The following is a 22,489-nucleotide window of genomic DNA, read 5'->3' as shown; positions in this document are numbered from 1 at the left end:
AAGTGACCTGGAAGATAAAATAGTGGAAATAACTACCACAGAGCAGAATAAAGAAAAAAGAATGAAAAGAAATGAGGACAGTCTTAGAGACCTCTGGGGCAACGTAAAACACACCAACATTCGAATTATAGGGGTCCCAGAAGAAGAAGAGAAAAAGAAAGGGACTGAGAAAATATTTGAAGAGATTATAGTTGAAAACTTCACTAATATGGGAAAGGAAATAGTCAAACCCAGGAAGCGTAGAGAGTCCCACACAGGATAAATCCAAGGACAAACACGCCAAGGCACATATTAATCAAACTATCAAAAATTAAATAGAAAGAAAAACTATTAAAAGTAGCAAGGGAAAAACAACAAATAACATACAGTGGAATCCCCATAAGGTTGACAGCTGATCTTTCAGCAGAAACTGCAAGCCAGAAGGGAGTGGCAGGACATATTTAAAGTGATGAAAGGGAAAAAGCTACAACCAAGATTACTGGACCCAGCAAGGATCTCATTCAGATTTGACAGAGAAATTAAAACCTTTACAGACAAGCAGAAGCTAAGGGAATTCAGCACCAACAAACCAGCTTTACAACAAATACTAAAGCAACTTCTCTAGGCAGGAAACACAAGAGAAGGAAAAGACCTACAATAACAAACCCAAAACAATTAAGAAAATGGTAATAGGAACATACATATCGATAACTACCTTAAATGTAAATGGATGAAATGCTCCAACCAAAAGACATAGACTGGCTGAATGGATACAGAAACAAGACCTGTATATATGCTATCTACAAGAGACCCACTTCAGACCTAGGGGTACATACAGACTGAAAGTGAGGGGATGGAAAAAAGATATTTCATGCAAATGGAAATCAAAAGAAAGCTGGAGTAGCAATTCTCATATCAGACAAAACAGACTCTAAAATAAAGACTATTACAAGAGACAGAGAAGGACACTACATAATGATCAAGGGATTAACCCAAGAAGAAGATATAACAATTGTAAATCTTTATGCACCCAACATAGGAGCACCTCAATACATAGACAAATGCTAAGAGCCATAAAAGGGGAAATCGACAGTAACAAAATCATAGTAGGGAACTTTAACACCCCACTTTCCCCAATGGATAGATCATCCAAAATGAAAATAAATAAGGAAACACAAGCTTTAAATGATACATTAAGCAAGATGGACTTAATTGATATTTATAAGACATTCCATCCAAAAACAACAGAATATACTTCTTCTCAAGTGCTCATGGAACATTCTTCAGGATAGATCATATCTTGGGTCACAATTCAAGCCTTGGTAAATTTAAGAAAATTGAAATCATATTGAGTATCTTTTCCGACCACAATGCTCTGAGACGATATCAATTACAGGAAAAAAATCTATAACAAATACAAATATGTGGAGGCTAAACAATACACTACTAAATAACCAAGAGATCACTGAAGAAATCAAAGAGGAAATTACAAAATACCTAGAGACAAATGACAATGGAGACACGACGACCCAAAACCTATGGAATGCAGCAAAAGCAGCTCTAAGAGGGAAGTTTATAGAAATGCAATCTTACCTCAAGAAACAAGAAACATCTCAAATAAACAATCTAACCTTACACCTAAAGCAATTAGAGAAAGAAGAACAAAAAAACCCCAAAGTTAGCAGAAGGAAAGAAATCATAAAGATCAGATCAGAAATAAATGAAAAAGAAATGAAGGAAACAATAGCAAAGATCAATAAAACTAAAAGCTGGTTCTTTGAGAAGATAAATAAAATTGATAAACCATTAGCCAGACTCATCAAGAATAAAAGGGAGAAGACTCAAATCAATAGAATTAGAAATGAAAAAGGAGATGTAACAACTGACACTGCAGAAATACAAAAGATTATTAGAGATTACTACAAGCAGCTGTATGCCAATAAAATGGACAACCTGGCAGAAATGGACAAATTCTTAGAAATGCACAAGCTGCCGAGACTGAACCAGGAAGAAATAGAAAATATGAACAGACCAATCACAAGCACTGAAATTGAAACTGTGATTAAAAATCTTCCAACAAACAAAAGCCCAGGACCAGATGGCTTCACAGGCGAATTCTATCAAACATTTAGAGAAGAGCTAACACCTATCCTTCTCAAACTCTTCCAAAAAATTTCAGGGGCAGGAACACTCCCAAACTCATTCTACAAGGCCACCATCACCCTGATACCAAAACCAGACAAAGATGTCACAAAGAAAGAAAACTACAGGCCAATATAACTGATGAACATAGATGCAAAAATACTCAACAAAATACTGGCAAACAGAATCCAACAGCACATTAAAGGGATCATACAGTATGATCAAGTGGGATTTATCCCAGGAATGCAAGGATTCTTCAGTATACACAAATCAGTCAATGTGATAAAACATATTAAGAAATTGAAGAATAAAAACCATATGATCATCTCAATAGATGCAGAAAAAGCTTTTGACAAAATTCAACACTGATTATGATAGAAACCCTGAAGAAAGTAGGCATAGAGGGAACTTACCTCCACATAATAAAGGCCATATATGACAAACCCACAGCCAACATCGTCCTCAATGGTGAAAAACTGAAACCATTTCCACTAAGGTCAGGAGCAAGATAAGGTTGCCCACTCTCACCACTCTTATTCAACATAATACCCCAAATAGCCAAAGCAATCTTTAGAAAGAAAAATGGAGCTGGAGGAATCAGGCTCCTGGACTTCAGACTATACCTAGGCAGAACACTCTGACATAAATCACAGGCAAGATCCTTTTTGACCCACCTCCTAGAGAAATAGAAATAAAAACAAAAATAAATAAATGACACCTAATGAAACTTAAAAGCTTTTGCACAGCAAAGGAAACCATAAAGAAGACGAAAAGACAACACTCAGAATGGGAGAAAATATTTGCAAATGAAGCAACTGACAAAGGATTAACCTCAAAAAGATACAAGCAGCTCATGCAGCTCAATATCAAAAAAACAAACAACCCAATCCAAAAATGGGCAGAAGTCCTAAACAGACATTTCTCCAAAGAAGATATACAGATTGCCAACAAACACATGAAAGAATTCTCAACATTCAGTGCAGATGCTGGATGACTGACACTCACAGATGCTATTTAAAAGAGGCCAATATGGGATAGAAGGTTAAACCAGATGATTGGAAAGCTTAAAATGAGAGGATATTCTATCTGAAAAGGACCTTAGATTTAGACAGGTGGTTTCCAAACATGATTCAGAATCAGAATCACATAGAGAGTTTAAAAAAAATGATACAGATTTTTGAGACCTACTCCTATACCTTCTGTAACTATATCTCTGAAAGCCTGGTTGTATGTATAAAAAGATACGTGAGAGGGCTTCCCTGGTGGCGCAGTGGTTGAGAATCTGCCTGCCAATGAAGGGGACACGGGTTCGAGACCTGGTCTGGGAAGATCCCACACGCCACGGGGCAACTGGGCCCGTGAGCCACAGCTACTGAGCCTGCGCGTCTGGAGCCTGTGCTCCACAAGAGAGGCCACGACAGTGAGAGGCCTGCGCACCGCGATGAAGAGTGGCCCCCACTCGCCGCAGCTAGAGAAAGCCCTCACACAGAAATGAAGACCCAACACAGCCAAAAATTAAAAAAAAAAAAAAAAAAAAAAGATACGTGAGAGAGTCTGTGAAGTCAGCTTGTTCCTGGTTATCGAATCAGCACTTGGAAACTGCTGACCTAGTCTGAACCCTTCACCTGTTTATTAATTAGCCCATTATTTTTTTTATAGTGAACAGTCATTCCTCTTTTATATCATTCATTTAGCTAACAAACAAGCTAATTTATTTAGTACTCTTTGGATTAGGTGCTGTTTCCTTTGAAGGAGACCGTGTAATATAATGGTTGAGAGTGCAGTTCTGGAACCAGAGTATCTCATTTCTCATTTGCCTCTTTCATTTCTTGTCTTTGTACTCTTCAGTGACTTCTTGGCAAGCTCTTTGCCACAGATTCCTCATTTGTAAAATAAGGATAATAATTACAGAAGTTCACATTTTATTTTCTAAGATATTTTTTATGATTTAAGAAGGTCCTTTGTATTATAATCCAGACAGTCCAAAGAGATAATGTGCCAGTTAGGATTAAGTTTAGCTAAATAGCATATTAGAAAACAGAGAAAGCAGGGCTTTATACAAGGCAGAGGGTTATTGCTCTTTTCCATTAAAGAAATGCGGAAGTAAGCAGCCTAGTATTGATGATGGTTTTTTATGAACATAAAAGAGGAAGGGAGAGAGGAAGTTTTTTCTTCCAGGAGGATTCCTCCCAGAAGTTGTACACAAAATGTGTATATAATTTCATTGGTCAGAATTCAGTCACATGGCACAGGACTCTGGAAATGTCATCTCTTTTCTGGGTGGCCATGTACCTAGCTAAGAATTGAAGGTTCTGTAGCTTAGAAAGAAGAGGAAAGTGGATATCGGTGTCTGCTCTACCAAAATAACAATATGAATTTTATGGCTCTGATTGAATTCATTTGGGTATACAGACGCAAAGGAATCTGAACCTGGGTAAACCTTGTTCTTTGTCAGTAAGGGGGATATCACATTGAGGGCTCCATCAGTCCAGTTGGTACAGGAATGTGCCTAAGAGCATTTTGTTAAACAGAAACATGGCATTCATAGTTCATTAAACATTTTTGCATGAGAGCAGCAACTTTTCAGTAGACCTGGTTTATCAGTTGTCTTTCCTAATTGACTTCTTTTTTAGCTTTTAAGGGTGGTAAAGGGGCTTCCCTAGTGGCGCGGTGGTTGAGAGTCCACCTGCCGATGCAGGGAACACGGGTTCATGCACTGGTCCTGGAGGATCCCACATGCCGCGGAGCGGCTAGGCCCATGACCCATGGCCGCTGAGCCTGCGCGTCCGGAGCCTGTGGTCCGCAACAGGAGGGGCCACAACAGTGAGAGGCCCGTGTACCGCAAAAAAAAAAAAAAAAAGGGTGGTAAAAAGAAAAATGAAAGACTGTCGTTGATTAACTAATTGTATGAAGACTGTAGTAGAGATTTAATAAATCATAGCTGTTTTATTATTATTGCTATAAATATTTGATTAGATCATTTCCAAAGTCCCTTCCAGTTTAAAAATTGTCACTGGATTCTAGTCTTCAATTATTTTATTTTTTGCTTTTTTTTTCATAATTTTTGCTTTGTTTTAAATATGAAACTCTGTTGTTGTTTTAAAATTCTAGTTCTCAGTTTTGAACCATATGGACTCTCCTTTTCTTCATCTGGCTTCTCTGGACGACAGTCTCCTGCTGGCATTTCTCTTGGTTCAGATATATCTGGGAATAGTACAGAGACCGGGCTAAAAGAGTAAGTTCCTTTCTTATTAAAGTTGAGAACATGGGAGTGTTTAAATGTGTTTACATGTTGAAGGATTCCTGAAAGCTAAATTCTGCATGGGTTGTTGTTTCAGCTGTTTCTATTTATTGCTCTCAAGGTATTGATAGTGTGTAGCCTGTCCTTGTACTTTAAGAGAGCTTGCTTACTTCCAAGACAGTATAGAATGTATACAAGCTTTATACATAGTAATGATGTGTGTGTTATTACTACATATCATGCATACACACACACACACACACACACACATATTTTTAAAGAAATGTATCAGAACTCATATACCCAGGTGAGGTGACTGTTCATATCATTCTGCATTCCTCATAATCTACTTCTTAAAACCATTTCATTGGAAGATTGACAAATATGTAGATGAACATAAAGATGATGGACTTCACTTGAGAAAGCTGTGTACTTTGCTCAGAATGCTTTCAGAGCTTCTTTCCAGCCACCTTGAAAATTGGTGATACATTTGTCTAAATGTCTTAACATGGAGTCAAATCTTCATCCTTTTTAGGTAAATTTTGATTTTGGAAATATGAATAAATTACTAGAAATATGATTAAGTTAATAAAATGAGATAATGTATGTAAAGTGCCTCGTACAACCCAGTACGTAATAAATGATCTATAAATGGTAGCTACTAAAATTAATAATTGTCATTGCTATCATTATTGTTATTATCCAAAAGCTGAATTTACTACATAAAATTAGTAGTCAAGCTGGATAACTTTGGTCAGTATACCAGTGTGACATAAAGTAATGAAAATGGCTTTCTTGTTTGTGAAGGAGCTTCTTCTAAGAGTTCAAAAATGTTTTGAGAAATGGCAACATTGTTAGAATAAATGATAAAATCTCAAAGGTGACAACTTTGAAAGATGACATTTGAACAGACTCAGTAACCTTATTTTATGTTGGTCTTTGCATTTGTCAGTCTTACAGTGATATGGTTATAATAAGTATTTATCAGAAGAATGACACATAGATTATAAGGAATGCAGAATGATATGCTGATTGAAATGGCATAAGTTCAAAATCTCTTAGCTTTTTTTTCCTGCTCTGTTGACACCCTTTTCTTTCCCAGACATTTAATTTCAGTATTATAAGCATGGGGAGCAGATACAGTTTGTGAGCATGTGATGGTGGTGGTGATAGCAATTAAAGTGCCTCAGACAGGGAATAGAGGGGCAAGGGAAGGAGAGACAGAAACCCTCCAAACCCAGGGAGGAAACGTAGTCCCTTTTGCCTGCACAACAGATGATGGCATCTGCTTTTTTTAGTATTGAACTAGGATCTGGGGGACTTGACAGGGCCTTGTAAATCCTGTGTGTGTACATGTACTACCCTCAGATAAATGACATTTGGCAAAGCTGCTCAGGAATTATACATATGCTGTATTATCATGAAATGCAACATGAGGGATGAATTTAAAATTTCTTTCCAAAGAGGACCACAGCTCACACATTGTTTCAGATTAGGAACCTAAGTGGTAATTGGCAAGGTGAATCAGCTTTAGAGAGGAGATGATCATTCTTCTGCAGTCTCTGTCAAGCTGAGAATAAAGTGGGGCAAGCCCAATTTAGCATTTCTTACCTTAAGCCCTATTACGGAGCAGCACCCTACCGCAAATGGGAATTTCTAGAGCTCAAAGTACATTCCTTATCTTTTGAAGGTTGCTTGGCCGTAATCTACATCTGTGTTTGAATGGTCTGATTAAAAACAACACAAAGGTATACCATATAAAACCATGAATTATATTATTATTGTTGTCAAAATCCAGGCAAAGATGACTTACGTTTAAAAATTTTGTATGATATGTTTCATATGATAAAGAGGCATATTTTGCGTATGAAATGGTTTTATGCTGCTCTCTTATTTATCTGCCTCCTTTTTAGACTTTCTGTATGTAAAGCATGACAGTGAAAATTCATGCTGATAATAGGCATGTATGCAGGCTCCTTTTTCTTCCCCTTCTCATTTTTGCCTGTTATTGTGGGTTGAATTCCCTGGGAAGTGCATTCCAAGATGGAATTTCGCATGCAGAATATTAAGGAGTGCCCTTGGCATCAACAACTGTGGAAGGAAAGGAAAAGAAGAGGGTTTGGGCAGAGGAAGAAGTTAAGAAGCAAAGCAGTGCCAACAACAGTGTCTGCTGACCCCATAGGAAGCTCTCAAGCTAGAACAGCCCATCTGAGCTGTCCTGAGTTGGGCTAAAACAGGTGGCCAGGACTCTATACTTCTGTTCATCAATTATTGGATATGGGCTGCCCTGGAAAAGGGCATGATCTGCAATTGAGGTGACTCTGCAACTGAGGCGAATCCCTAAGGGTGCTATGCTCCTAACAGCTGCACCAACAAAGTCCTTCATTGAAGGGGGATCTGGATGGAACATCCCAGGGTCTACCACACCTACCTTTTTTTAGTTAAACTAATATGTGAATCATTTGGGGAGTTGCTCCTTTTTATCCCCCTCCCCCAATAATTAAAGGATATGTTTTGGTAAACAGGGTTACGAAAAACACTGTAATCCTCCTGTGGGCATTCATGAATCCTTTTGAGTTGTTGCTGTTGAGCATCCTAGAAATGCTGGGGTCATTTTAGGGGTTCCCCTGATGACTTTTTTGTCTGCTCACACAAGATCAACCAGTTTTCTTCTAAGAGGTTTGATAGATAACTAACAGTTTTGGGTTTTTTTTAACTTTTTAGAAAACTCTTTTGGTACCTTAGAGAAAGGGACGAATGAAGATATTTGTAAAGGAACATTCAGCAATAAAATTCATTGAGTAGGAATGGACTAATTCCCTATAGGGCATTCTTTATTAACATTAGAGTTTCTTTTAGCCAGTTGGTACTTAACATTAGTTCTTCACTCAGTATGAAGTATAATGATCTGTTTTTGTTTCTGGCATACTACAGAAAATCAAACTGACCATGATTCCAACAAATTAAAATGGAATAATAGTTAGTACAGATATTTTTGAATCCTTCTTTTAGATTCATTTCACGATCTGCCTATCTTGTAGTACAAATTTTAAAAATTCAGTTTTGGATCATGAGAGGGATACTTAAATGAGCCAGTGCCAAGGACACATGGTTCTTATATGAAAACAATAGAGGCAGTCTTTGGCTGTTTCAGCCTGCACTTATGATTCACAGCTGTAGCTTTTGAGACAACAGTAGGTGAGTCTTAATTCTAATCACAACTTTATTCTTTTTCATCTCAGGTATAAAAAAACTCCTAACCTTCATGCTTTTTCCAAAAATACTACTGTTTTCTTCTACAGATCAAACCTCATTCATTTTTATAAATGTACATTTATAATAGTTGAAAGTGTAGCTTGTGCTTACATTAAGAAAACCTTAAAACCTTAAAAGTAAATTTACACATAGGAGTAGATTTGAATGATGTTTTTTTTCCTCTCAACAGGATTTCATGTAGTGAATTTATGTAGTGTAAATTCCTTCACTGAGTGATTATAGGTATGAAACTTACATCATTTCTGATCTTTAACCCATCAGAATTAAAGGTATTTTTGACAAGTCAATAGGTGAAAGGAACTGATTTACAGTAGTTCTATTTTTGGACATCTTATTCAAGGAATTAAATGAAAATTAAATAATCTGAAATTTTTAACTAAGTCTAGAATTCTGTTGCCTTAAATCTTTTGGCTGGAGAGTTAGGGGAGGTTGGCTATAACTAAAATAAAATCTAAAGATCTAGGTTTTATTTCTGGCACGTAGAATATAATATGAAAGCTATTTCTAAAAGGTCATGACAATGATGTGTTTTTAAAAACGCCTCAAGAAGGTAACTATTTAGCAATTATTTAAATTGACTTGATTTCATTATCAATCTCCTTAGGACAAATAGCTTGAAGCTGGAAGGTATAAAGAAATTGTGGGGGAAAGAGGGCTATCTTCCCAAGAAGGAAAGCAAAACTGGTGATGAAACAGAAGCTCTGCCAGTCCCTCAAGAGAATATAATAATGGAGAATGTAGACCAAATTATAACAAAAAACGATCAATCTCAAGCCCTTACCCAATCTAAAGAAGAGAAAGAAAAGCAGCTGCTGGCATCATCATTATTTGTTGGACTAGGATCAGAAAGTACAATCAGTTTGGTAAGTAGTCAGTTATATTCCTTTGAGAATCTGTGTTCCCTGTTTTGAACAAAAAAACTGGCTCTACAAAAGCTCATGGCTGTTATCTATACACATGGTAGGAATGGCTTCCCCAGCTTCAGAGCCACCAGGAACATACCTTTTATATTCCTGAAAGAGAAAAGCTAATTGGCTCAGCTTCAGTCAGGTATTCTCTTTAGTCCAGTCAGTTGGGGCAAGAGTCCGGGTCCAAATTAAGTTACAAATATGACCATGTATATTCTCACCCCTATTGGTGGAGAGGACAGGTCTCAGTGGAAAGGGGACTTGATGGAAATATTACCAATAGTAATAGTTCAACAATATTGATATGTCTATGGAAAAAGTACTTCTTAAAATGGTATTTTTAATAGTGAAAAAGAGGAATCAATTTTGATATCCTAATAGGAGAATTGGTACATAAATTATATTAGCTCTGAATATTACTTCATCATTAAAAATAATACTGCATTGTAAAATTAATACTTATATATTAAGCAAAAAAAGCAGAATATGAAGTTTTACTTATACCTTGCTTACAACTGTTAAGATAAAAGTATATAGAGGTTGAAAGGAATTGTACAAAAATAAAATTATATTCAGACATTATGATTATTATTTTCAAAACTTTTTATGCCAATATATTATTCTCTTAGTAAAAAAATGAAAAACTGGAGTGAAGGACAAGTGCTATTTTTGAGTGTTTGAGAATTCCACATGTAATTTTCTGTTTGGTGGGCAGATGATCCCACCTAGTGCAAAACTGTGATTAGAGCTATATTTTCTTCAGTTTTACATCATCACAGTTCTTTCATCCTCCATTTCCCTTGGTGGAATTTCCCTTCATCTCTGTCAACACTAGGCCAGTCTCTAGGCTACACTCTTTGCCTGTATCTCTTTCTTTTCCAGACCCCACTTTTTTCAGACTTGATATTCCTTTCTAAGAAAAATCAAATTCAGCCTAAAAGTATTAATAAGTATCTTAATGCTGTTTCAGTCAGCATTTGTAGTTCAGCAGCAGAGTGACTGATTTTGGGTCTTTGAGCTGTTCCAGCAGGCCGTGCTGAGGGTACCACAGAATGATCTGGCACTGATAGGGCAAGTTCTCAGTGGTCAGAGTGCATCAAGTTCAGAGTGCATCCAGGCTTATGGAGCCCTGATTTGTGAACCTCATTGCTGGTGTTGAAGGATTCCTGCCTTCTTAACGAAGTGCATAGCTTTCAGTTAGAGTCTTTCTCTGGAGAACATTCAGGGTGATAAATTAATTACCAGACTTTTTTGTGGTGGGCTTGAAATCAGAAATGTAATTAGGATGTTTTTCTATTTAAGTTAGGTTAAATCCTTTTTAGGTTACCCCTTAACATTTTTCTTTTCCCCTCAGCTATCACTAGAATAGTTGAAAAAAAAAAAAAGAGGTTATTTCCCTGTTTTATGGGGCTGTAAATTCTGTGAGGAACTATAACTCAGATGGTACCTTGCAGAAAGGAGGGGAAGCAGATAATTACATAAAATTAGCATGTATTCTCTTACCCCTCATCCCCAACTTTTCCTCTCTCACTCGGGCAAAGCAGACAGGATTGGCACTGGATATGCTTCATCTGTATCATAAGTCCTTCTGCATGGCTGCTTTTCTCTAGCAATCCTCTTCTCTTCTGATTTTTCTAGTGTTTAAGGTTCTCAGTTACATAGATCTAGGCTGTATTGAGTATTTCATTTTAACTAGCTTTTAGGTCTGTGGTACGTTTTGAGTTAATTTTTTTACATAGTTCACTGTAAGGGTTAAGGTTTTTTTTTTTTTTTTCTTTCCATCTTTGCCTTTTATTTCACCTTCATTTAAAAAAGTATTTTCTCTGGGTTGTGAACCTGAGGTTGACTGTTTCTTTTCTTTAAGTAGTTTAACAAAGATGTCTTTCTGGTGTCTTCTGGCTTATGTAGCTTCTAACTAACAGCAGATTAGACAGTGCAGAAGAATAGACAGTGCAGAAGAAAAGGTCAGGGACTTCCCTGGTGGTCCAGTGGTTAAGACTCCACACCCCCAATGCAGGGGGCCCGGGTTAGATCCCTGGTCAGGGAACTAGATCCTACATCCTGCAACTAAAGATCCCATGTGCCACAACTAAAGATCCTGCATGCTGCAACTAAAAGATCCCACATGCTGCAACGAAGATCCCATGTGCCACAGCTAAGACGCAGCACATTCAAATAAATAAATAAATATTTTAAAAAGTAAAGATCATACACTTGAAGACAAAGTAATAGAAACTATCCAAAATGAAACAACAGAGAAAGAAAAGACAAAACAAAAAACAACCAAGAGCATCAGTGACCTGAGGAACAATATTGAGCAGTCTAATGTACATCTAATTCGAGTCCCATGGCTCCTGGAAATGGAAGTCCTCCTCTCCCCCAAACCCCCAACTTTTAAAATTAATTAATTAATTGATTAATTAATTTTGGCTGCACTGGGTCTTCTCTAGTTGTGGCGTGCCGGTTATCTAGTTGCATTATACAGGCTCTAGAGCACATGGGCTCAGTAGTTGTGGCACGTGGGCTTAGTTGCGGTATGTGGGATCTTAGTTCCCCAACCAGGGATCAAACCTGGAGCACGGAGTCTTAACCACTGGACCTCCAGGGAAGTCCTCCAACTTGTTTTCATTTTTGTGTTAATATAATGTTAGTTCTTGTTTGATGGCTTCTGAATTGAAAGGTAGGAGACAAACTTAGCTGCTGAGACTTGGAAGAGAGCTTGAATTCTGGTTAACTAGAATCGTGTGAAGGGTGACCACTCAGTGTTAAAGCCCCCAGGAGGATGAACTTAAAGTAGACCCAGTCTGCTGCACTGATTCTACATAGAACTTTGTGAGGCAAGGGGGCACTTGAGCTGTCACTCTTCTTAGATGGATTCGCAGACATTTCCTTGGGAGGCTTAGCTCAAGAATGGCAAGTTTGCTGTTCCCACCTCCTGAGTCTGTACCAAACATCACTAGTTACTTTTAGAATTCTTTCCTGCTGTGTGTTCCAGTCAGCCACACTAGCTGATTTTTGAGGTGAAGTCAGTTTTTCTTCCCTGTTTATTGACTCACAGGTCATGAAGACAGGATTATTATAGATTACTGAACCACAGTTTGACCCATCCCTGTATTTGAGGGTATCTTAGCTTCTACAGGACAACTCTGGAAGCTCAAAAAATGGCTAACTTTCTCACTGTTTTTAATTTGTGCAGTTCTGTACTCTAGTTTTCTTCAGTCTAACAGGTTTTTAGAATTGTTCATGACTGACTTTTTGACCTTATTTCTTTTTCTGATTTTATGTGTTTTTAGTGAGAAATAGATTTAGCTTTGAATTTACTAGTTCAAAGTTATGTAGCTGTCAGAATTTTAGGGCTTAACATTTTATTCATCTCTGAATTTTTGTTAATCTATGCTTTATAGGTAGAACCTTAGCAAGTTAGTACATTGCTTATTTGAAATTATAAAAAAATGTTTAAAACTCATGACTTAGTAGAATGGTTTCTTTTTCTATTATTATGTTTTATCTTTGCAGCTAGGAAAAGCAGATACCCTTTCTCACAAGTTCAGAAGGAAATCAAAAGTCAAGGAAACCAAAAGTGGGCAAACAACCACTGCTGAAAATGTGACCCGTTCTTCCTTTAGTTCTTCATCAAATGTGACTTATGAAGAAGACTATTATTTGGATAATTTTCAGGATAGAGGAGACAAAGAAATAAAGAAATTTTCTCTTAATTCAGAACTTTTGGATTCTGAGTCACTCACAGAACTGCCCTTGATTGAGAAAATCTCAAATTGCAGGCTGTCTACACCCTCTTTGTTTGCTGTTAACAACATGGAAGTTTTTCACCCTCCTCAGTCCACTGCAGCCTCAGTTGCCAATGAAATCTCTTTAGCTTCTTCTTTGTTGGAAGAAACAACTGAACACATGCATTCAGATCTTATGGAGGTCTGTCATAATGAAACCATATCAGTGTCTTCTTACAAAATTTGGAAAGACGAGTGTTTGTTGATGGTCTGGTCAGTTTTTAATAAGAGTGCTTCAGAACTGAAAAGTGCTAACTTAGAAATTGCTCCTGCAGAAAATTTCAAGGTAAGACAATGAATTACTTAATGTTTCTTAGTGTAAGAAACATCACTTAGTGTTTCTGCTGTTGACTCATCTGATGGCTTGTAAATTTCTCCCACATCCTTCTTTCCTCTTTAGCAAAAACAGTGAAAGGTGTGACATTGTTTTATTATTTTAAGTAGGAAAAATTTATTCAAAAGAGACAAGGAAACATAATAAAGATGTATTGGGGAAGACTGAGAAAACTGACCCAGTTTCTTCTGTGAGCTAGAATGCATTGAATGGGATACTACCTGGGCCTGACCTGGGCAGAAGTTCCTGACTGTAGATGTGCATTAGAATCACCTGTGGAACTTAAAAACACAAAACGAAACCCAATTCAGTTGTCTGAGCTTTACCACCAGAGAGGGTGGAGAATGAGAGGGAAAGATTGTTTTTTTGGTTTTTTTGCACTCTCCTAACTTTAAAAATGTGGTGCTAGGGACTTCCCTGGTGGTCAAGTGGTAAAGAATCCACCTTCCAATGTAGGGACACAGGTTCAATCCCTGGTCAGGGAACTAAGATCCCACATGCCCCAGGGCAACTAAGCCTGTGCACCACAACTACTGAGCTCATGTGCCTCAACAAGAGCCCACGTGCAGCAAACTATAGAGCCCGCATGCCCTGGAGCCTGTGCGCCACAACTAGAGAGAAGCCTGTGTACCATAGCGAAGAGCCTGTGTGCCGCAATGAAAGATCCCACATGCCTCAACGATCCCACATACCTCAATGAAGATCCTGCATGCTGCAGCTAAGACCTGATGCAGCCCCCAAAAATAAATAAATTAAAAAACAAAAACTGGTACTAGCTAGTATTGAGAGCCACATGACTAGAGTTTAATCTGTTTTTTGTTGTTGTTAAACCATACAGACATTTTCATTGTGATACCATTTGTTACATAATTCTGACCTATGTATTATTATTTCTTAATTATCTGTGCTAGTGAATTTTTCTCAAGTGAAGTTGTCAGTTATCTTCATGGTGTGGCTTGTTATTATCATCTCACAATTGTATGCTTTTGTACCACTTCAATTAAATAGAAAATAGTTATTCATATGATAGCCTGTATTGATCCCTTCTTCAATACTTACGTTACTTTTATTTACAGATCACTGAGCAACCTGGATGCTGCTTGCCTGTAATAGAAGCAGAAAGCACCAGAAACTTTCAATACAGTGTGCAGATGGAAAAACCTTTTACAGAAGGGAATCTTTCTGGTTTTATAAATTATCAAGTGATGGATACTCATTCTGTTCAGCTTGAATTTTCAGTAAACTTATCACTATTAGATTTCATTAGGTAAATATTTTTTAGAATATTAATTCAAGTTATTCATTCATTCAGCAAATATTTATTAGGCCTCTTCTCTGGACAGAGCACTGTACTAGGTGCTAGGGAGTGTAACAACTCAAAACTACACATACCCCTACGTTTAGGGAGTGTTCAGTCTAGGGAGGAGACATCGAACAATCACATAAATGCATGTATAATTGTGAATTGTGCTGTGAACAGGAAGTAAATGGTATGATGGGCCGTTATAATGTGGAACCTGATAATAGGTTCGAGTTGGCTGGTGATCTTGGAGAACTTCTGAGAGAAAGTAATATTAAAGTAATGTTTAAACTGAAATAATTTCAAAGATTCTGCCTGACTTTTTTAAAAGCTTTTAAAGTTTCTTTCATTTGTGTTTCATTTATTTGATTAATTCTTTTGTAAAGTCTGTTCATTAAGTTTTAGAGATCTACAGGAAAATGACTCAACAAAGTTAACTAAACTTTTATTAGACATACAATATTTAGTATTTTACTAACATTGTACAGTTACCCAAATAATTGAAAACAACCTTTTAACCCTTCTGCTCTTGTTTAGTATTATGAATATATTATACTGTATTCAAACATTTTTAAAAATGAAGCCTGCCTGAACCAGGAATGCAGAATACCAATGAATATCTGTTAAAAAATTTTTTTTGCCTTCACACATCTACCTGTGTTAGACTGCTATAATTTTGCCCAATCTTTAAAGTCTTTTAGTAAGAACATGTTTATCAATCTGTCAGAGTATTTATTTATACCTGTGGTGCTGAAAAGATAGAATCTAGCCTTCAAAAAACTTACATTCTGTGACTATGAAGGTATGTCCCATGGTGAGCATTAGTAACCTGAAGAAGCACAACATATATGACACAGACGGTTCTTCTGTGCTTATTAATAAAATCCTCTGTATCTTAAAAAAATATTTTTCCTAATTATAAATTCAATACATAGTTATAAAGATTTAAATACTATAGAAAAATATAAGTAGAATATAAAAATTTCCTGTAATTCCTCCCAGAGATACCCCATTGTTAACTATTTGATCTTCAGTCACCTGAACCATTTAAAAAATACATTTATTAAAATCCTTTCTCTTGGTCCAGTTTGCTTAAGGTGCTAATCTTTGTATTCTTACTCTTGTACATGACTTTGATAGACTATCTCATCCCCAAATCTAAAGTATACATGAAAGAAAAGTTTTATATTTGAATGATTCATGAAATTACTTGGTGAAATTTTACTGTAATGACTGATACTCAGAAAAAGAACTGGGTGATTTATTGAAAAGACATTTGTTCTTTAATAACATTTGCTTTCAGCATTTTCTTCAGGTTGGAGGATAATGGTAAGTATTCTAATCATATTTGGTTTAAAAAACATAGATTTTGTGGGATTTAGATTTACAATGATTTTTTTATTCCCATGAGTCATTTGAAATGTATTTGTTTACAATCATTTCATTCTTAATGGACATAAATCTGATTTTAAAAATTATTTTCAGGCCATTAAAAATCTCGACTGAAGACTTTGGTAAACTCTGGTTATCCTTCGCAAATGATGTGAAACAAAATGTGAAGATGTCAGAGTCACAAGCTGCTCTGCCTTCTACCTTAAAGGCCCTGCAACAGGAACTAAGACTTCATGTTGTTGACATTATAGGTTTGTAGTGTTCTAAAAAGGCAATCTTGTGTTTATAGGGGCTTTCTTACAATCAGAAAACAAATCAACTCTTATAAGTGTCAGATTTCTTAGGGCTGTATTTCATGTTATGAGTACCTTTCAGATAAGTGTGTTGTTCAGACTTTATTAAAGAATTTTTTTGTGTGGTAAAATATACATAACAAAATTTACCATTTTAACCATTTTTAAATGCTCAGATTAGTGGCATTAAATACATTCATGTTGTGCAGCCATTGCCACCGTCATCTCCAGAACTTTTTCCTCTTTCCTAACTAAAACTGTACCCATTAAACACTAACTCCCCATTGCCCCTCCCTCTCCAGCCCTTCTCAACCACCATTCTGTTTTCTGTCTCTATGAATTTGACTACTCTAGTTACCTCATCTAAGTAGAATCGTATAATATTTGTCCTTTTGTGACTGGCTTATTTCACTTATCATAATTTCTTGAAGGTTCATCTATGTTATGTATCAAAATTTCCTTCCTTTTTAAGCCTGAATATTGTTCCATTTTACGAGTGTACCACATTTGTTTATCCATTAATCTTTTGACGGACACTGGGGTTGCTTCCACCTTTTGGCTATTGTGAATAACGCTGCTTTGAACATGGGTGTACAAATAAATCTGTGTTTGAGTCCCTGCTTTCGGTTCTTTTGGTTATATACCCAGAAGTAGAATTGCTGAGTCATATGGTAATTCTATATTTAATTTTTGGAGAAACTGTCGTGTTGTTTTCCACAGCAACTGCACCATTTACATTCAGCAATGCACGGGGGTTGCAGTTACTTCACATCCTCACCAACACTTATTTATTTATTTTGATAATCACCATCTTAATGGGTATGAACTAGTATCTCACTTTAATTTTGATTTGCATTTCCTTAATGATCAGTGATGTTGAATATCTTTTCATGTGCTTATTGGCCATTTGTATATCTTCTTTGTAGAAATGTCTGTTGAAGTCTTTTTGTATTAAAGAATTTCTCACTTTGTTTTGCTGTAGGCAATGAAGGGCTGTTGGCCTGTCAGCTGCTCCCATCCATCCCCTGCTTGCTGCATTTCCGAGTTCATGGTGACATGTTAGCCCTGTGGTTCAGATCCTCCTGCTCTACTCTTCCTGATTATTTACTATATCAGTGTCAAAAGGTGATGGAAGGATCCTAGCAGAAGCTCTGCTTATATTTTACCCCATCAAAATAAATGGTTTACATAGATAAACTTATTTACCAAAGTAAAAAGGACTCATGGTACTTCTAATGAAAATGGGGATTATTATAAGTGTGGTTTTATGTGTTTTCTTTATGATTCCTGATCAAGAAAGATCCCCAAGAAACTGTACCCCTAACCTTTTACTCAGGATTGTACAGTATGTTTGGGTCCTAAAACAGTGACCTGAGCTAATGTTATAAACTGCTAATGATTTATATATCACTTAGTGTAGAGGGACTGAAAATATTTATTTTGTTATAAATAATTTTATAGCAGATTTACTCTAGTGCTAGCTGATTTATAGTAAAGCCAAGTCTCAGTTCTCTGCATTAATGGAGGGGAGACATGGACTTAATAATCCCAAATCAAATTCAAATTTGGCTTTGGAATGCAATGTATGCTTTTTGGTAGGCAAGTCATTACTTTCAATAATGTTTTGCTTAGATCAGTATTGAACTAAGTTGGCACAGCACACAGTAATAGTTCAGGAGATCCATGAGCATGTTGGATATTGGGGGGATCCAATCTGTGGTACAGTTTTTATTATAGGTAACTTGTTACACATAATTGCAGACAGTTAGGCTATAAAATTTGTTTTCCACTTGCGTTTATTTTTAAAATTCAAAGTGAATCACTGTATTCTTGTTTTACAAACTCAGAGCCATTTACAAAATATTGTATAGAAATAAAACCTGTAAGAGCACACAGTACTAAAGCAAACAGGTATAAAAGGACTTTTTAGTTATGGCAAATATCTTAGTCTCCACTTGGTGGTTTTTTTTTTTTTTTTTTGGCAAATTAAAATTTGTGATTAGAGTATAAACGGCAAAACCATCTTTCCTGGGCTTTGAATCCACTAGTACTCAATGGATACAACCAGAAGAGTGACTGTCTAAGTATACCATACAGGTTCTTCAGTAAAATATATGATTTTTATGTTATAGTTGTGCCTATATATATGGCCTTTGTCAGAAAAGAGGTTAAGCCTAATATGAATGATAGACCAGAATCTTGAGATTATACATTAATGTTAAAAACTGAAATAGTATTTTATAAAACCTTATGGTGCTGTGGAAAATATTTATTATTTCACTTTTTCTGATACTTCACCATGGAAACTATTCAGGTAATATAGTTTTAAGTCATTGCAGTTAATACTCTGGTTAATTGGTACTGTTTATCACCCGGGTGTGGAATTGTGGTTTTAGGTTATCTCATTATTAATCATAGCTGATAAAGATGCTGAGGAGATTCCCCAAAGCTCATAGAGTTCATTAGTCATTTGTGTTTAGCATATCTCTCCCTAAAAACAAAAGCAGCATTAAAAAAAATTAATTCATAAGTTACTCATTAAAAAAAAAAAACACCTTGTTAATTTCATGCTTTTTAAAAACATACAGTGAAACCCTGCTGCAAGAGCAATGAGAAGTGGCTAGAATTTCCTGAGTAGGTTTCTTCTTTTGAATAGAAGATCAGATTCATCCTCAGGCTCCCAGCAGTGTCATGATGAAGGGAATGTGAATAATGGGGGAGTGGTGGACACTGGTGGCTAGACTGATCAGCTTTCTCTTTATTCCTGCGTCTGTCAGCAGCACCCTCCCACCCTACCTGGTTCTGCTGATACTCTGACAAAGAGATAGGAAGTGCCCTCTCACTTTGCAAAGGAATGTAGAGTGTGGCAAAAGAGGTGCTTCTGTTCTTTGTGTCCCTGCTTCCACGTGTTTGCATGGTCACCAAGGCTGGGTGTGGAGCAGTGGATGTAAGGTGCCCAGCAAGCAGATAGACAGCTAGCTGGGATAGATTACAGTGAGCTACTGTGCTGCTTTGTTACAGGGTGTTCATGGGTGACAGTAGCAGTTGTCATGAGAGACATGCTTGGCCTACAGCTCTGTCTAATGGTGGGAAATGTGTAATGGTAGGTTAGGGCTGGGAGCATGATTTGGGGTCTGCCAAGGGGAACATGGTGTCACCTTTTGTTCTTTCTAAACCCACTACATAAAAAGTAAGGTAACAGAGTTTCTACTGAAATGTTTAGTAGAATGTTTACATTTTTATATTTTTATGGTTTTTAAAAACAAACAGTAATAGGAAAGAGTAGATTTTAAAGAACTTTAGAGCAGTATATATTCTACCTAAACTAATTACTGTTTTAAGTTCTAGATCAGGCATCACCAACCTTTTTTGCATTGTAGGAGATGTGACTATGAAGTAGGAAGAACAATTTTTGTGGGCAGATCGTCTCTTTACCTTCTAGTCATAATTTAGTCAAGTAAAGGGGCAACATCTGGAGTGAGAGCTATTGTGGGGGAGACTCAGCTGTGTGAGTTCTGTGCTGGGCATCTTTGCTGAGAATGCAAGTGGCAACAAGTGTGAATCTGGGGAGAATGAAGGGAAGACAGGAAAGCCTTAAGAGCAGGTGGAGCAAGAAGGATCAGGCTCCCACCAGAATAGTCCCTGTGGAGTCAGGCAGATTAGTCTCAGGGGAATGTGGGCCCCCGAGTAAGGGTCCTTCTGAAAAAACTGCAGATGGAGGCTGAGCAGTTACCAAGTGCTAATGTGCCAAGCATGCCAAGCACCACAGACGCTCTGCAGAGGAGCATTATTCAAGACAATATTCTGTCGTCTACCAAAACAGTTGTGGTGAAAATGCAGTATTTTATTTGTTCCTTTATTTTAGTTCATGTCATGAATATTATAAAATATCGAGCTTTTTTTTTTAATGGATAAATGTGGTCTTTGTCTCATGATTTTGAGTCACTAAAAGTGCACTGAACCTATTCACATGTCTTTTAAGGTGTTTGTTTTCAAAATTTAGGAGGGAAAAATGCAAGTGAATAACAACTTACCAGGCATTAATTACCTTATTTTGGAATTGAATTCTGTAATTTGAAAAAAATCATTTAAACATGTAATAAATACAAAGTGATCTATATTGTTCTTTGGTCTATATATATGCTTTATCATCTAAATGGATGAATAAAAGTAATACTCTTCAGTAATTAGATAGGCATTAGCTAAAAAAGAGCAGAAGCAATTGGAGTGGGATGAAAAGAGTAATATACTCATTACAGCCCCAAAGAATGTCATCTAATTGGTTAAAAGTAAAGATAACTGCTCTTTCTGTATGATGTTCAGAGAAAACTTTATGGGCTTCCGACAGGTTAGAGCATGGATCGATCCTCAGGTGCCTGTCCCTATCCCCTGCTTTCATCCTGGCCTGACCAGAGCATTCAAAGCAGAGTGTTTTCTTTCTGTATTCCTCTCCTCAAGATGCAAGAAACACGGTAAGTCAGGTGGTGACTTAGTGGCCAAAGACTCTGAGTCTCCTGGCCATCTCTGTATTGTGTATCCTAAAACACAAAGCTAGATCAGAAATGGTATTTAAATCTCACTGATGCCTGTTGTTGGCTATACTGTGTAGCAGAAAAAATGTTCTGAGACTTGAAACCCCATCTTTGGGCCACAGAAGGTAAAGAAGTTTAAATGCCTCACACCCACTACAGTAACTAAAAAAAAGGGTGGCCTGCAGCCAAATGGACTGGGGTTAATGATTATATGAAAGTTACTCGTTATGTGTGTGCATAATGAGAGACTATGAGCTTTTTATGGTTAGGAACCAGGTGTGTATTTTTTTATGTCTCTTTTGCCTGGTACCTGACAGTTACTCAGTATATTGAATGAATGACTAAAGAGACCTGTTCCCTCAAAATAAGTAATCTGAGACCAGGTAATATCCAGGGATTGATTTTAGTGATCCTGTGGCTCTCCCAGAAATAAAGAAAAGTGATCTGATCTGGTTTATAGATATAAGTCAGCAGAAAAGCATTCTAGTGAAAATAGCTCTTGCCAGTTTGTACCAGGTTGGAGAGAGGAAATATGACCACTTGATGAGAACCTTGCCAGCTTAAGGCTAAGTCCCATGAGAATTTGCCATGTCATTTAAGAGATCTCTGCAAATGCAGTGTGATTACAGCTAGAAATTATGACTTGGAGAATGGGGACTTTGATGTCCATGAAGTTTTACTGGTCTAGAAGAACTTGTTCTAGGACAGGAAGCAGTAGACATTTGGTCAGTGAAGTTAAAGATAGGGAGCTAATGAATATGATAAGGCAGATTTACCAGCTAAATTAGTATCACTTATTTCTTTAGCAAAGTAAGAACTGATAATGAGAGAGACAACTATACTGACATTAATAAGGTCAATAGTATCAGGAAAGTTGGGAAAGAACTGGCCCTCAGGGATAAAGCACAGGAAAAGGAGTTATTTAAAAGGAAATGTGTTTCATTTGCATCACACGGGAAACTTTATGGATCCAGGATAGGAGGATACCCACAAAAATGAGTCCCAGAAAACTGTGAAAACTTAAAGATTGTGGCCTGGATGCAGAGCAGATGGGCCTACGAGTGGGGAGAGTCAAACATGTTTACCTATAATGCTGAAAAAATAGTGGGTCCTCGTAAGTGGTTGCAGCTAGTTTATGGGCGTTTTTCCAAGAGAGGGAATCAATTTCCTTTAGTTTTTTTTTTTTTTTTTTTTTGTGGTATGCGGGCCTCCCTCTGTTGTGGCCTCTCCCTTTGCGGAGCACAGGCCCCGGACGCACAGGCTCAGCGGCCATGGCCCACGGGCCCAGCCGCTCCGCGGCATGT

General features: G+C 37.0%; 1 protein-coding gene across 18 annotated transcripts in view; it reads left to right on the top strand.

Annotated features, from left to right (window-relative positions):
• AP4E1 (adaptor related protein complex 4 subunit epsilon 1) overlaps positions 1–22,489 on the top strand; it is a 149,506-nt gene that overhangs the window by 45,580 nt on the left and 81,437 nt on the right. For 7 of the 18 annotated variants that reach the window (XM_055088220.1, XM_055088216.1, XM_055088213.1 and 4 more), the window contains exons 13-19: positions 5,233–5,356; positions 9,243–9,501; positions 13,063–13,620; positions 14,745–14,935; positions 16,454–16,611; positions 17,636–17,778; positions 21,007–21,125. In XM_055088220.1, the coding sequence (XP_054944195.1) occupies positions 5,233–5,356; positions 9,243–9,501; positions 13,063–13,620; positions 14,745–14,935; positions 16,454–16,611; positions 17,636–17,778; positions 21,007–21,125 (1,552 nt within the window). Of the gene's footprint in view, positions 1–5,232; positions 5,357–9,242; positions 9,502–13,062; positions 13,621–14,744; positions 14,936–16,453; positions 16,612–17,635; positions 20,846–21,001; positions 21,126–22,489 lie in introns of those variants that run through there. The other 11 variants (XR_008618608.1, XM_055088221.1, XM_055088212.1 and 8 more) reach the window with 3 other exon arrangements.

This window comes from Physeter macrocephalus, chromosome 11, assembly GCF_002837175.3.
Source record: "Physeter macrocephalus isolate SW-GA chromosome 11, ASM283717v5, whole genome shotgun sequence".
Lineage (NCBI taxonomy): Eukaryota > Metazoa > Chordata > Mammalia > Artiodactyla > Physeteridae > Physeter > Physeter macrocephalus.
This window is presented reverse-complemented; position numbering and strand designations above follow the sequence as displayed.